This window comes from Alosa sapidissima, chromosome 12, assembly GCF_018492685.1.
Source record: "Alosa sapidissima isolate fAloSap1 chromosome 12, fAloSap1.pri, whole genome shotgun sequence".
In the NCBI taxonomy this organism is placed as follows: Eukaryota; Metazoa; Chordata; class Actinopteri; order Clupeiformes; family Clupeidae; genus Alosa; species Alosa sapidissima.
The window spans coordinates 1,993,479-2,005,921 of record NC_055968.1 but is presented as its reverse complement, the minus strand read 5'-3'; the positions used below and the strand labels follow the sequence as shown (position 1 = coordinate 2,005,921).

The 12,443-nt window shown below is 42.7% G+C and overlaps 1 protein-coding gene across 6 annotated transcripts in view; it reads left to right on the top strand.

The window, feature by feature from the left end:
* The window catches only part of spag17 (sperm associated antigen 17), a 281,640-nt gene that overhangs the window by 42,603 nt on the left and 226,594 nt on the right, over window positions 1-12,443 (top strand). For 5 of the 6 annotated variants that reach the window (XM_042056132.1, XM_042056130.1, XM_042056131.1 and 2 more), the window contains exon 5: window positions 6,340-6,508. In XM_042056132.1, coding sequence (XP_041912066.1) covers window positions 6,340-6,508 — 169 coding nt within the window. Of the gene's footprint in view, window positions 1-6,339; window positions 6,509-12,443 lie in introns of those variants that run through there. The other variant, XM_042056136.1, reaches the window with a different exon arrangement.

The window sequence follows — 12,443 nt, the reverse complement described above, 5'->3', positions numbered from 1 at the left end:
TGTAATTGTATCTTTCGACTGTCATTTGTTGCATGTGCTACAAAAATCATTCTGTGCAATGGAAGATTTACCAACGTTACACCGGTCTGATACAGTTTTGCCTATACATGCGTGAGACTGAGACGCCTGTTTATTTTGTTTTAAGTGCGTGCAGGGTGTGAGAGGGGAATCGATGTGCTTTGATTCCAGCTTGGTAGTTGTAGTCTGTGAAATTAAAAAGCACGTGTGTGTGAAGTATCCAAACAATGACACCTTCATTTCATTATGGCTGCTTTAGCAACACACCTTAAGCTACTGTGTAGTGGGTCCCATTTAGAAGTGGCTACTTCATTCGCGCTTTCCTTGACTCATGGAGCTGCGTGAATTTTATTACAACTTTTCGCCACGATATGGCAGTTTAAGTCCGCTTGATACTGTAAGGCGTAAGCCATTGGTTTCCAAAGGAGATTTTATTTGTGTCGCCAGCATAGCCTATTGACAATTTATGTTGTAAATAGGCCTACCTTATAAGCCTACCTGTAGCTTAGGGAAGCTAACAGCTTTCTATTAGGATCTAGTGTGTTAGTTACAGTTTTGTCATAACTCCCTGATGCATTAGAATAGCCAGAGCGTGAACAATATTGGGTGCCTATGGACTAGGCTTGGTGAACCCAGCCTGATCTGCCCGCTATTTATTTTTTGATTTCTTAAAAGATTGAGGTTGGTCTGGTGAAAGCCAGACTAGCCATGGACCTCAGTTACACAATGCAAGGGAACATGAATCAGCCTATATTTGCACGAACAATAACGGACAACAGCTCTTCAACTTTGGCCCGTTAAAATGTGTATGAACAGTCTAGCGACGCATTTCATCAAGGCCCATTTGGACATGTCAGTTATTTGCACCACTGGTAAGATGTAAAACAGCATTTCGTTTCAGACTACTGTTACTTAATTTGTGCATTGACAATAAAGTATTACATGAACTAAAGATGACTAAAATCTTATGTAGAAGAAGAAACATTCACAAAAAATCCATCCATCCGAAAATGACCTTTGTTTTTGATAGCTGTTGAAAACGGCACGGAACTGACAGAGATGTTTTTGTTTATAAATAAATAAATAAATAACATTATGCTGATGGGTCATTCCACGTCAATTCAACCAGGGCCCACGCACTTAGGTCTCAAAAAATTCTGAAAAAATTACCAGGTGTACCTATGTTACCCAGGAGACACACTGTAAAATTACTCTCATGTAAGATCAATACTTTCCAAGATACAGCCAGTTTTACAGGGGGAGGGGGTGTTGATTTTGTTCGGGCTCTTTTTTTTGTCAAAGTTCACAAGCCCACAGCGCAAGAACTAAACCATGTAGGAGGCTCAAATTTTGCATGCTGGTACATAAATAGGAATAGTATGTAGCAAAATCGTCACGTTTGGTCTGGATAATCCTGCATGGTCATAGCTGTCCCTCAAAGTTGATACAAATTTTTTGGGAGTTTTTGGCTGGGCTCTGTTTAAGCCTTCAGAAGACATATTTGTACTCAACATAGGCTCTTGATTTATTTTCCTTACTGAGATAAGTAGAAACACTCTCACAAAAAACAATGAACAGAAAATAAATTCCTTCAGGGTCTGAACAGCAGACCTTAGGAGTCTAAAAAATCATTTTGGTTCTCATTTTCAGAGCTCCTAAACACCTTGTGGGAATATACAAATATTTTTTAAATATTTTTTTCTTTATTCTCCATGATCTTTTCTTTTTAAAAACACCAATTTGACTTGTCTTATGCAAATCTTTCTTTTTCACTTTCCACCCTGAACATGGGCAAAATGCACCATTGACATCAATATGTTTTGTATAGAGCTACCACAGGTAGGTGCCTATATAAAACATATTGATGTCAATGGGGCATTTTGCCCATGTTCAGGGTGGAAAATAAAAAAGAAAGATTTGCATAAGACAAGTCAAATTGGTGTTTTCAAAAAGAAGGGATAACATAGGTAACATAGGTACACCTGGTAATTTTTTGAGACCTAAGTGCGTGGGCCCTGGTTGAACTGACGTGGAATGACCCTGATACCTTTTGCTTTTCCCAAATACAATGTAACCTACAGGTGTAAGTGACCTTTCATCAATCCAGTTGCAATGGATGAACTGTGATTAACTGCCCTACTTGTGATTGTTTAGAGATGTTAAAGGTTTTATAACAATGCTACATCTTCTTTGGCTATTCTACAATCTATTCACCTTTTCAGCACCAGTAGGCTACTCTCTGTGCAGCCGCACACACACACTCAGGCATGCCAAACAAGCATACACAAAAGTTTCAAGAGTGGGGAATGGAGTAAAATATGGAGACAAATTGATTGTGTGTGATTTATTTTCGCGGAACGGATGTACAGGACAGAGCGGCGGTCATATTTTGTACCGCTATGCGGTACATCTAGTTTTTTAAACGATTAATCTAGCGATTATTTTTTCGATGCATCGATTAATCTAACGATTCATTTTTTCAGTCGATTTCGATTCGATTTGATTATCGATTATCTCCCCATTAATTCACTAATAGCAACTTATACATGTTTATTTATATATCTGAATGAAAAAACATGAATTCTTTAACATTGCAATATATGTTTATTGCTCTTAAGATTCCAAAATAAAAGACTATACAAGTGCAAAGTAATGCATTAGTCAGAGGTAGCATTCAATAAAGTTCAGTAGTGTATGTCTAATTGAGTGCCTGTCATTTTAAGACGTTCATGTGGGAATCTTTGCAATTAATTTAATGTCAAAGTCGTCACTGACGCCAGTTATTTGTTTGCAAATTAATAATTATAAATATATTTAGGTTTCTAATTTATATTTACACTTCTAACCGCCATACATCCATATTTTAAAATGCCCAAGGCAGAAAATAAATTAAAAATCAATTTGCTGCCATATGCACGTAAGTAAAAGTCATACACCTGCAGATAATAATAAGGTGGTGCGCACTTTTGGACGAGTCAGCTGAGAATATGTAGCCTTTGATTTTCATGGAGGGGGGGGAGGGTCCTTGTTAGTTTACGCAAACCAAACCAAGCAGGCTGATTCTGATTTTGATAATATGATCTGCACAAAAGATAAACTGAATGAAGCCCAAAGATATGAAGGCATATCTGGCTAGTTGTTATTTTTTGAAGACGTAAATGGTTGGGCTATAGGCCTAGTTTGCAAGAAGGAGACATAAAGCGTGAGCATGCCACACTATCCACAGCTGTGGTAGCGGGGGGTAGGAGGATTAGCCTACTGTTAGCGCAGGATTTATATAAAATTCTTCAACAGAAGGCCTGCCGCGAATGCAGGCTTGCCCAAAAAAAAGCCTGTGGTTTGTGCAGCCTACAGTAAGTAGGTCTTAGTGAGTTACGAGTCCTCTAGACTTCTTTTCAGCTGTCTCAGAGGTGGAAAGTTGCGTTCGTTGGGGACATGGCCGGATTAACAATTCATAGACCCATGGGAACAAATGTCTGATGGCCCCCCCCTGCCCCCCAGCCAACGTGAATCGGGCGGTCAGTTAATAGGCCTATCGTGAAGATTTGTATTGCCATTTAAGGCACGAGCGCATCTGTGAGGCCAAGCCTCACCAAGTAGCCCGTTTGTTTACAACTAACATTAGGCCTACATTTAATTAAACTGCTTATAGGCTATGCTGAAATAGTTTCAACATTTTGAATATCAGTGTCGGGTGAATTAGGAAATGCCTTATGGCTGAAAGCTGCTTGGGATCCCCCCTGTCAAGCAATAACCATACAAAAAGTTAAAAACAGATGACATGATGCGCGTCACTGACATAATGTGCAAATAATATAGCCTAGATATTCCAATATATTCGAATACATGTGTTTATTTTAAAGGGGATATTTGAACGTCATTTTTGAGCAATTTTGACAGCCCTAGTCCACTGTAGGCTACGCCAATCGTCTATTAACACCTTCCACCTAACTCCGGTGAGTTGGGGTTGCTATAATGCGTGTGAAGTAGCACCATTGAGTAGCCTATGCGAAATAGCCTTAAAATCGTTCCGGTGTTGTGTGCCTTCTGGTTTCTCCACCTACTGGTTTCCTTGCGCGTGCATGCGCTGCAGCAGTTGTCAGACATTCACAAACAAGTTGTTTTAGGCGGTTTGAAGTCGCTTTTCATACGCCATGAGCGCTCGGCTACATTACAGCCACTCGGACAAAAGACATGTAAAAAATATATGTTTTGAAAACTAGCATTAAACTGGATTTGATCCCGCAAAAGCAACACACGTGTGACTCTCCATCCTGATTCCCTACTCTTTGAGCCAACTAATATGTTACACGAATCAATTAACTATTGTAGGCTACCATTAATTAATAACGTAGGCAACACCCAGGTAACATGTTGTCCAGGCTATCTACAACAACTGGTTACCTTGGGCTGCTACAGTCGTCAGTGCACTGTACACAGTAGGCCTATGCTACTCTTTGTGGTTGATAAACTAAAAATAAAAGATGTATTTGGTGATGACGTTTTTGTAGGCCTAGTAGACCTGGTACGAGAAACGATCTACATAGCGCACCAGACCGCAATGTCTTCAAGGGTTGAATGAAGGGAGTGTATTTTTCATTAAGTCAATAAACATTCTTAATTTTCGAATGTCTTTGTCAGGGAACATCTGACTTTTAAAAAACATAGGCCTGGTATTCGCTCAGACAAGGAGTTATAAGATAAAGGCAATACCATTTGTGTCACCTAATGCAGTTCAGTGAATTAGCAAGATACCATCAGAAGGCAACAATCATAAGGCACAGTGCGCGCGCACTCTCTCCCCTGCGCATGCAGCTGTCTGCGTGTTGTAGGCTAGATTTGCGTGAGTTCTTTCTATCTGCTTTACTTTTGTGAGTTGCGACCACCTAGGCTATGTTATAGACGTTCTATGAGCTACCAGTGTTTAGCTGTGTCACAAAACAATAAGCTTTGTAAGACTACTTTTAAAATGATATTCAGGGCTATATACATTTTAAACATTCGGGGCTGAAGACCCGACAAAGCCTTGCGTTAATTCTTCAGGTGGGAAGTGTCAGGAATTTTCATACGAGAGACGCTCTTATTGGTGGTTAGTATATGAAGTAGGGAATTGACAGCAACATATCCAATCACATTATGAGAGATGCTGAATTTAACATAAACTGCGATGTTTGATTTTAAATTAATGTAAATTTAGCCGGGACTGTAAGCTGGCACACGTGGGTGCTCAATGTTTTCAGTGGGTGCCCGAGAGACGGAGCACCCACGGTATCGGCGCCTATGACGAGCGTATCTCGCGGTTGCATCCATTACAAACAAACATGCAATGTGAACGTCTGGGATTGGGGAGAGCACTAAATGCTCTTCTGAATAAGCACGAAGTCAAGCCTTTAAATGAAAAACACTCTTTAATAATCAAAGAAATAAACGCTAATGAAGTAAACTTGTGACCATCAAAAATAGTTTATCGTCTGTAACTCCGTGATAACAGGACGTAACAGGAAGGCATTTGGCTGAGCAACGGAGGTTAATATGCTCTATATTTTGTCCAAATGATGTCTGTCTATCATCGTTGCACTCGGAGAAAACCAGAATGTTTAATTTGTCCTGCGTTTCTTCTACGGCTGCAAACGGGATTCACTCGCCGTTAACCAAATATTTCTTTATTAGGGCAGGGCAGGCATATTTCTGGCTATTAAATTATTTCTAAACCAGTCTGCTAAAGTCTGTAGTGAAGTCTGTGTAGGGTTTTCCAGCTCCATTTCTTTTTACGAGACACCCTGCTCACTTGAGACCTCTGCCGGTTGTTGCAGCGTCGTTGCAGCGCCACTGGAAAAATACAAATTAAAGTCGCGTGATGCCGCGTGATCCCGCGCGCGGACCGCGAGGGAAGCTGGCCAAGTCGAAGCACTGCCCACTGTATGTATTCCGGAGTACCTGTATTCAGTTACTTCCCAACACTGATAACAAACTATTGTCAATTAAGGGATACGTACACCGGCGCCGACATGGCTGCGGTTTTCCATTGTTCCATTCCATTGTTCTCAAAACAACTCCACACACCAGCATCGCACTTTGCCACAGTGGCATGATGTGCGTTGCAAGTGACAGTGAACTCATGTCAGCCCCGGTGTAAAAAAATGCATTAGATAGCATACATATGCAATACATGCAATACATAGAATTCCAATCATATCATCTGATAGCACACACACATTTTTAAATTACTCACTAAGGTAATGTTTAGTTCCTGTAGCTTTGTGTGCCACCAGCAGTGTTAATTAATGACAACTAATTGATGACATTTGCTGGCTTCTCTAGGCAAATGAAGAAAAGTCAAAAGCCAAAGCATCCAGTTCACCAAGAAAAGATGGTGGCAAAACTGCCAACAAAGCAGAAAAAGGGAAGAAGAATCCAGAGCCAATAGTATCTGTTAAAGACACAAAACTTAGACGACGAGGAGAAGAGGATGATTCACAGAAATACATAGGTTAGTCACCATAAACTGATGGAGCTAAGTAGTACTGTACAGTACTGTAGACCTAGTGAGAAGTAAAATGCTAAACTTGTAACTTCTAAATCAAATACATCTGATGTTTTTACTTTACTTTCACTATATAGATGGTGGGCTGTTATATGTATGGTGGGTTTTTCAGGATGTAAAGGGATGTAATCATGGGTTTTATAAGGGTTTATGCTAGTGCATGGGTTTTATAAGGGTTTATGCTAGTGCATGGGTTTTATAAGGGTTCATGCTAGTGCATGGGTTTTATAAGGGTTCATGCTAGTGCATGGGTTTTCATGTTTTAGAAGAATGAAGTCATGAGTGTCATAAGTCTTAATGCCACTGCATTTGCTGTGAGCAGAGTGAGATCATTGTATCCTGTGTAGGCCAGAGGAGTGGGGCACCAGGATGAGAGCATCTCCTCCATACATGGTCAAGGGAAGGGGGGGGGGGGGGGGGGTTATCAAGCTGGCGAGGAATGGACGGGACAGGGATGAGGAGGCCATTGTGCCTCATGAGTTAGGCCCTGTCCAGCTAGGAAGAGAATCAGATGAGAAGGCCTTAACTTTGTTTACATTTGTTACCTATGTATTACATAGGTTTGCATATAGTTTTATGCATGATGGGAAGATGGTTTCCACCAATGTAAGCGACCCTGCATGGTACTGATTGGCGAAGGGTGTTGTTGGAGTTGATGTGAGAGGGTGGCACATCTCAAGGGCGGAGGAGTATAAAATATAGTGTAAAGCCATCCGTAGGGCAGATCTCGCCGAGGGTACCAGCTGGTAACATCTCACCTTCTCCCTATTGCTTTGACGGATGGGCTGTACTATCATCATTTCAATCTTTGGAAAATCTTCTATCTATATTGTCTCCTTCGGGCGCCTGGTTTCAGTGTGCTAAATTACTAAATAGTCAAGTGGTAATTGTTAATTGGACAATTGGATTCGGAAGTGGACATTTTCCACGACATATGCTTTATTTCTGAGAACATTGGTGACCAGCGATAGACAGGTTGTTTTTTTCACATGAACTAAATCTACTTCTACTACTATCTACTTTGTCAGATATTAAAATAAACTGTATGGATTACAAGATACTGTGAACCAGGGGCTGAGCCAAGGGGTGTAATATGGAGTAGACTTGTTTGGCAAGAGCTTCAGAAACTTACATTTTAAAACCTTTTTGCACTTTTTTGTTTATTTATCAAACCCACTGGCTTGAATTTGGCTAAAAGGAAAAAAAATAACAATTCCACCACATCAGAAGGCAGCGGCGATATCAGTCCCAGACACCATGATTGCTGGCTTGATGAGAATGGTGAGGGAAATGAGAATGGTGAGGGAGGTGCTAACGCTGCTACAATTCAAGACGTGCTAGCCGCCATCAGTGCCCTTAGAGTTAAATACCAGCCTGAAAGCTGATGTGTCGGATATCAACGCCAGAGTGACCACAACGGAGGAAGACACTGTCTCATGAGAAATGTATTGAGGATTTAGAAACAAATATAGCGTCCGCGACCCATGACATTTCGGAATCACACAATGCACTTACATGTGGTGCATGTGTCAAATGAATGTATCTGATGTGTGTTCTATTTGTTTTTGCAAGTTTTATACATTGGAAGCACTAACTCACTTCCTGTTGGGTGTGACCCCCATTCCCTTATGTTTGTTATGGGAGGTCCATATCCCTACCAACTTTTGTGTGTGTGGGTGAAACTATTTGCCAACCACAAGACTCAATGACATGAGTGGGCGCTTTGTAGTCCCTGGGCCACACCTGGGGCTAAATCTCAGTCATATATACTGTGTCGTATATACTGCGAGGGATGATAGGGGTGGCAAATTTCATCCATGGGAACCATTGATTTCAGCCTACCTGACGACATGGCCACCCCCCCGCCCCTGCCCCCCAGCCCATAATATAAAATTAGTACACCTGCGAGTTCATACACCAAATGTAAAATGAATCTGATGAAATTTCCAGGAATGGTAGCCGTAAGGCCAGTAAAATTACCGTTTTATCTGTTGCCAGATGGTGGTGCTATACCAAATATGCATTGTGGGCATGTGAATATCATCATTACTATATACCAGGGGTCGGCAACCCGCGGCTCCGGAACTGCATGCGGCTCTTTGATCCCTCTGATGCGGCAATGCAGATGATTCCGTGCAAAACTGTTACATCCATAACGCCAACACAATGCCCTGGTATTTAGTTGGCGTTATGGATACAGCCTCAATTCTTGCATGAAACTTCACCTCACTGAATATGAGCCAGCCAGACTCCAAGGCCATCACCAAATCTAATCTCTGGTAGGCCTAATGTTCAATCTCGCCAATGACATGTCAATGAAAATTGAGTGTTGTGTTGTTAACTATGATGTTACTTTGCATAGAAGGTGGAACAGAAGCTGCAGGAAAACAACTTGAAGGAGACATGGGACTGCATGAAGGTTATCACTGGCCTAAAGAAGAACAGCAGCTCTGTGGAGGGGGACCTGGACAGGGCGAACCAGTTGAACCACTTCTACAACAGGTTTGACTGCCCTGCTCCAGCTCCAATGGCGGTGGTCTGTCCACCATCCCCCAGCCCCCACCCTCACACCCCCTCAATACCAGCGCAACACTCACCTCCATCATCACAGGCTATCGTACCCCCACCATCACTGGATTTTGCACCCCTCCCCCACATGGCGATCATGAACAATGAGGTGACAACGACCTCAGTCAACAGCCATCAGACACACAGATCCCAGATGCACCCCTCCCCCTCCCCTCCCCTTACACCCCTCACCATTACAAAAGATCAAGTGACAGTCCAACTTAAGAAATTGCGCAGCAATAAAGCAGCTGGGCCTGACAGACTGTGCCCAAGGCTACTCAAGGCCTGTGCTGCTGAACTGGGGGAGCCACTGAAGCACATCTTCAATTTGAGCCTACGCCTTGGACAAGTTCCAACACTGTGGAAGACATCATGTCTCACCCCTGTCCCTAAGAAGCCACACCCTAGTGAGCTTAATGACTACAGACCTGTCGCTCTTACATCACATGTGATGAAGACAATGGAGCGATTGGTCTTAGGCATGCTCAGACCCCAGGTACGCCATGCACTAGACCCGTTACAGTTTGCTTACCAGGAGAAAGTGGGCGTGGACGATGCCATCACTTATCTTCTACACAGGACACATTCCCACCTGGACAAGGGGAAAAGTGCTGTGAGAATCATGTTCTTTGATTTCTCAAGTGCTTTTAACACCATCCAGCCCCTCAGATTGGGAGACAAGCTCTTGCAGATGGGTGTGGACGCTCACCTGGTAACCTGGATTACAGATTACCTGACCGAGCGACCACAGTTCGTCAGACTGAAGAACTGTCTCTCTGACACTGTCATCTGCAGCACCGGAGCGCCACAGGGAACTGTGCTCTCTCCAATCCTGTTCACCCTGTACACATCTGACTTCTGCTACAACACCGAGTCATGCCACATGCAGAAGTTTTCTGATGATACTGCAATTGTGGGGTGTATCAGGAACGGGCAGGAGGAGGAGTACAGGAGCCTGGTGGAGGACTTTGTGCAATGGTGCAAACTCAATCATCTTCAACTTAACACGTCAAAGACCAAGGAGATGGTGGTGGATTTCCGCAGGTCTAAGCCCACTCTGCTACCAGTTCACATTGATGGGGTCAATGTGGAGGTGGTTAGCACTTACAAGTATTATTTTTGTAATTTGTATTTTAGTATATTTTTATATATTGTATTAAGTGTTAGTATAATTTGTATTTTAGTATATTTAGCATATTCTTTATCTTCTACTGTCCTTACTGCTTAGTTGTGTTTTTATATTATATACTTTAATTACTCTTTCTGCTGTTAAAGAATGTGTTTGTGTTGTATGTATGCTGCTGCTGAGACCTTGAATTTCCCCTGGGGATCAATAAAGTATCTATCTATCTATCTCTATCTATCTACCAAAGGACACTGGGAAAATAGGGGGTGGTGTTTAGCCTACATGGGAAGCCTAAGGCCTATACTTCATTCCACTTTACATTTCAAGTTACTTGCACATTACACAAACTAGTAGAACATGTATTAAAAAATCCTCTATTGAATGAAAGTAACTGTATGTTAAATATCTAAACTTTTTCTTGTAACCGTCTTTATGTGGCTCTTCTGAGATTTAAAAAAAAATAATTTGGTAAAAGTGGCTCTCCAGGCAAAAAAGGTTCTCGACCCCTGCTATATACCAACTACAATAGTACTTTGGATGGTTGCTAGGGTGTTGCTAGGGTAGAGATATGGTGGTTGATATGCTTAATAAGCAGTTGCTATGCTGGTTGCTAGGGTAATCATATACATAAGTATAAGTATTAATATACTCTTTTGATCCCATGAGAGAAATTTTGCATTGGCATTTATCCCAATCTGTGAATTAATGAAACATACTCAGCACACAGTGAACACACAGTGAGGTGAAGCACACACTAATCCAGACACAGTGAGCTGCCTGCTACAACAGCGGCGCTCGGGGAGCAGTGAGGGGTTAGGTGCCTTGCTCAAGGGCACTCCAGCCGCTTCCTACTGGTCGGGGTTCGAACTGGCAACCCTCCGGTTACAAGTCTGAAGCGCTAACCAGTAGGCCACGGCTGCCCCCTCATGTTGCTCGTGTTGGTTGCTAAGGTTGTTGCTAGGTTGACATTATGGAAGGTGTTGCTAGGTTGTTAATAGGGTACTTGAGATGGTTGCTAGGGTGTTGCTAGGGCAATCATAGTCGTTACTATGCTATACAAAGTGGTTGCTTTGTTGGTTGCTAGGGTACATGAGATGGTTGATAGGGTGTCGCTAAGGTAGATAAATAAACTAAATTAACTTCACTGGAAGCTATAGAATTTATTCCACCCCTTGAGCAGCCAGTGTGCTGGGCAGGTTAGTCTCCCTTACTCAGCCTCTTGGCAACTAAAACTAAGTCACGGATAGTCGCCTACAGAGGGTGTTCCAGATGGAGGGTGCAGCAGCTGAGAAGGCCCTGTCGCCCCAGGTCCGGAGCTTGGTCCTGGTGGCCTTGAGTATGTTTGCATCAGCGGCTGGTGGGTGTGGTGTTGAGGAGGTTAGTGAGTCAGGGTTATTGAGAGCTTTATAGGTGAGGAGAAGTATTTTGAAGTTGATCCTGTATGACTGGGAGCCAATGGAGGTTGTGGAGAACAGGGGTGATGTGGGCCCAACAGCAGATGAGAAGGCGGGCAGCAGAGTTCTGGACCTATTCAAGTTTATTGGTAGTTTTGTAAGGTTGTGATGATGGCATGGAGTTTTTCAGCTGCAGTGAAGGACAGTGAGGGACGGAGGCGTGCAATGTTACAGAGGTGAAAGTTTCCTGTGAAGTCTTAGGCCGGCTGCAGACTGCCAGCATGACGTGAGCGTGTCAGCCGCGTGGCATGTCCGTTTTCATTTCAACTCTCATGTTAACGGTTTAGAGGTTGCACACTGCCTGAGTGACACGCACGTCTCAGGTGCGGCTCAAGCCGTGCTGAAAACTTGTGCATGCTAGATTTTTTACAAGTGTTGGAAACGTTTCCATTCAAAAGAGAGTGAATAGATGTTTTAACAGGCAGAGGGGCCGCCGCAGCGTTGTGTCAGACACGTTTATGGTGTGAATAGAGATAGAAAACGCCATGCAACTGACACGCAACAGACACACCGCACTCATGCCACACTTGCAGTCTGAAGCCGGCCTTAGAGCAGTCGCCTCTGCGACAAACATGAGAATTGAGTCATTCTAAACCTAAAAAAAATAATTTGAATCTAATCTAATCTGATTTCTGCTTTGGCCAATTCTCAATTGATAATTCATTATTGCTATCTTTGCCAAGCCATTCATGCTACTCCTCTGCAGGTCTGGCTAATCAGGTTCACAAATTCT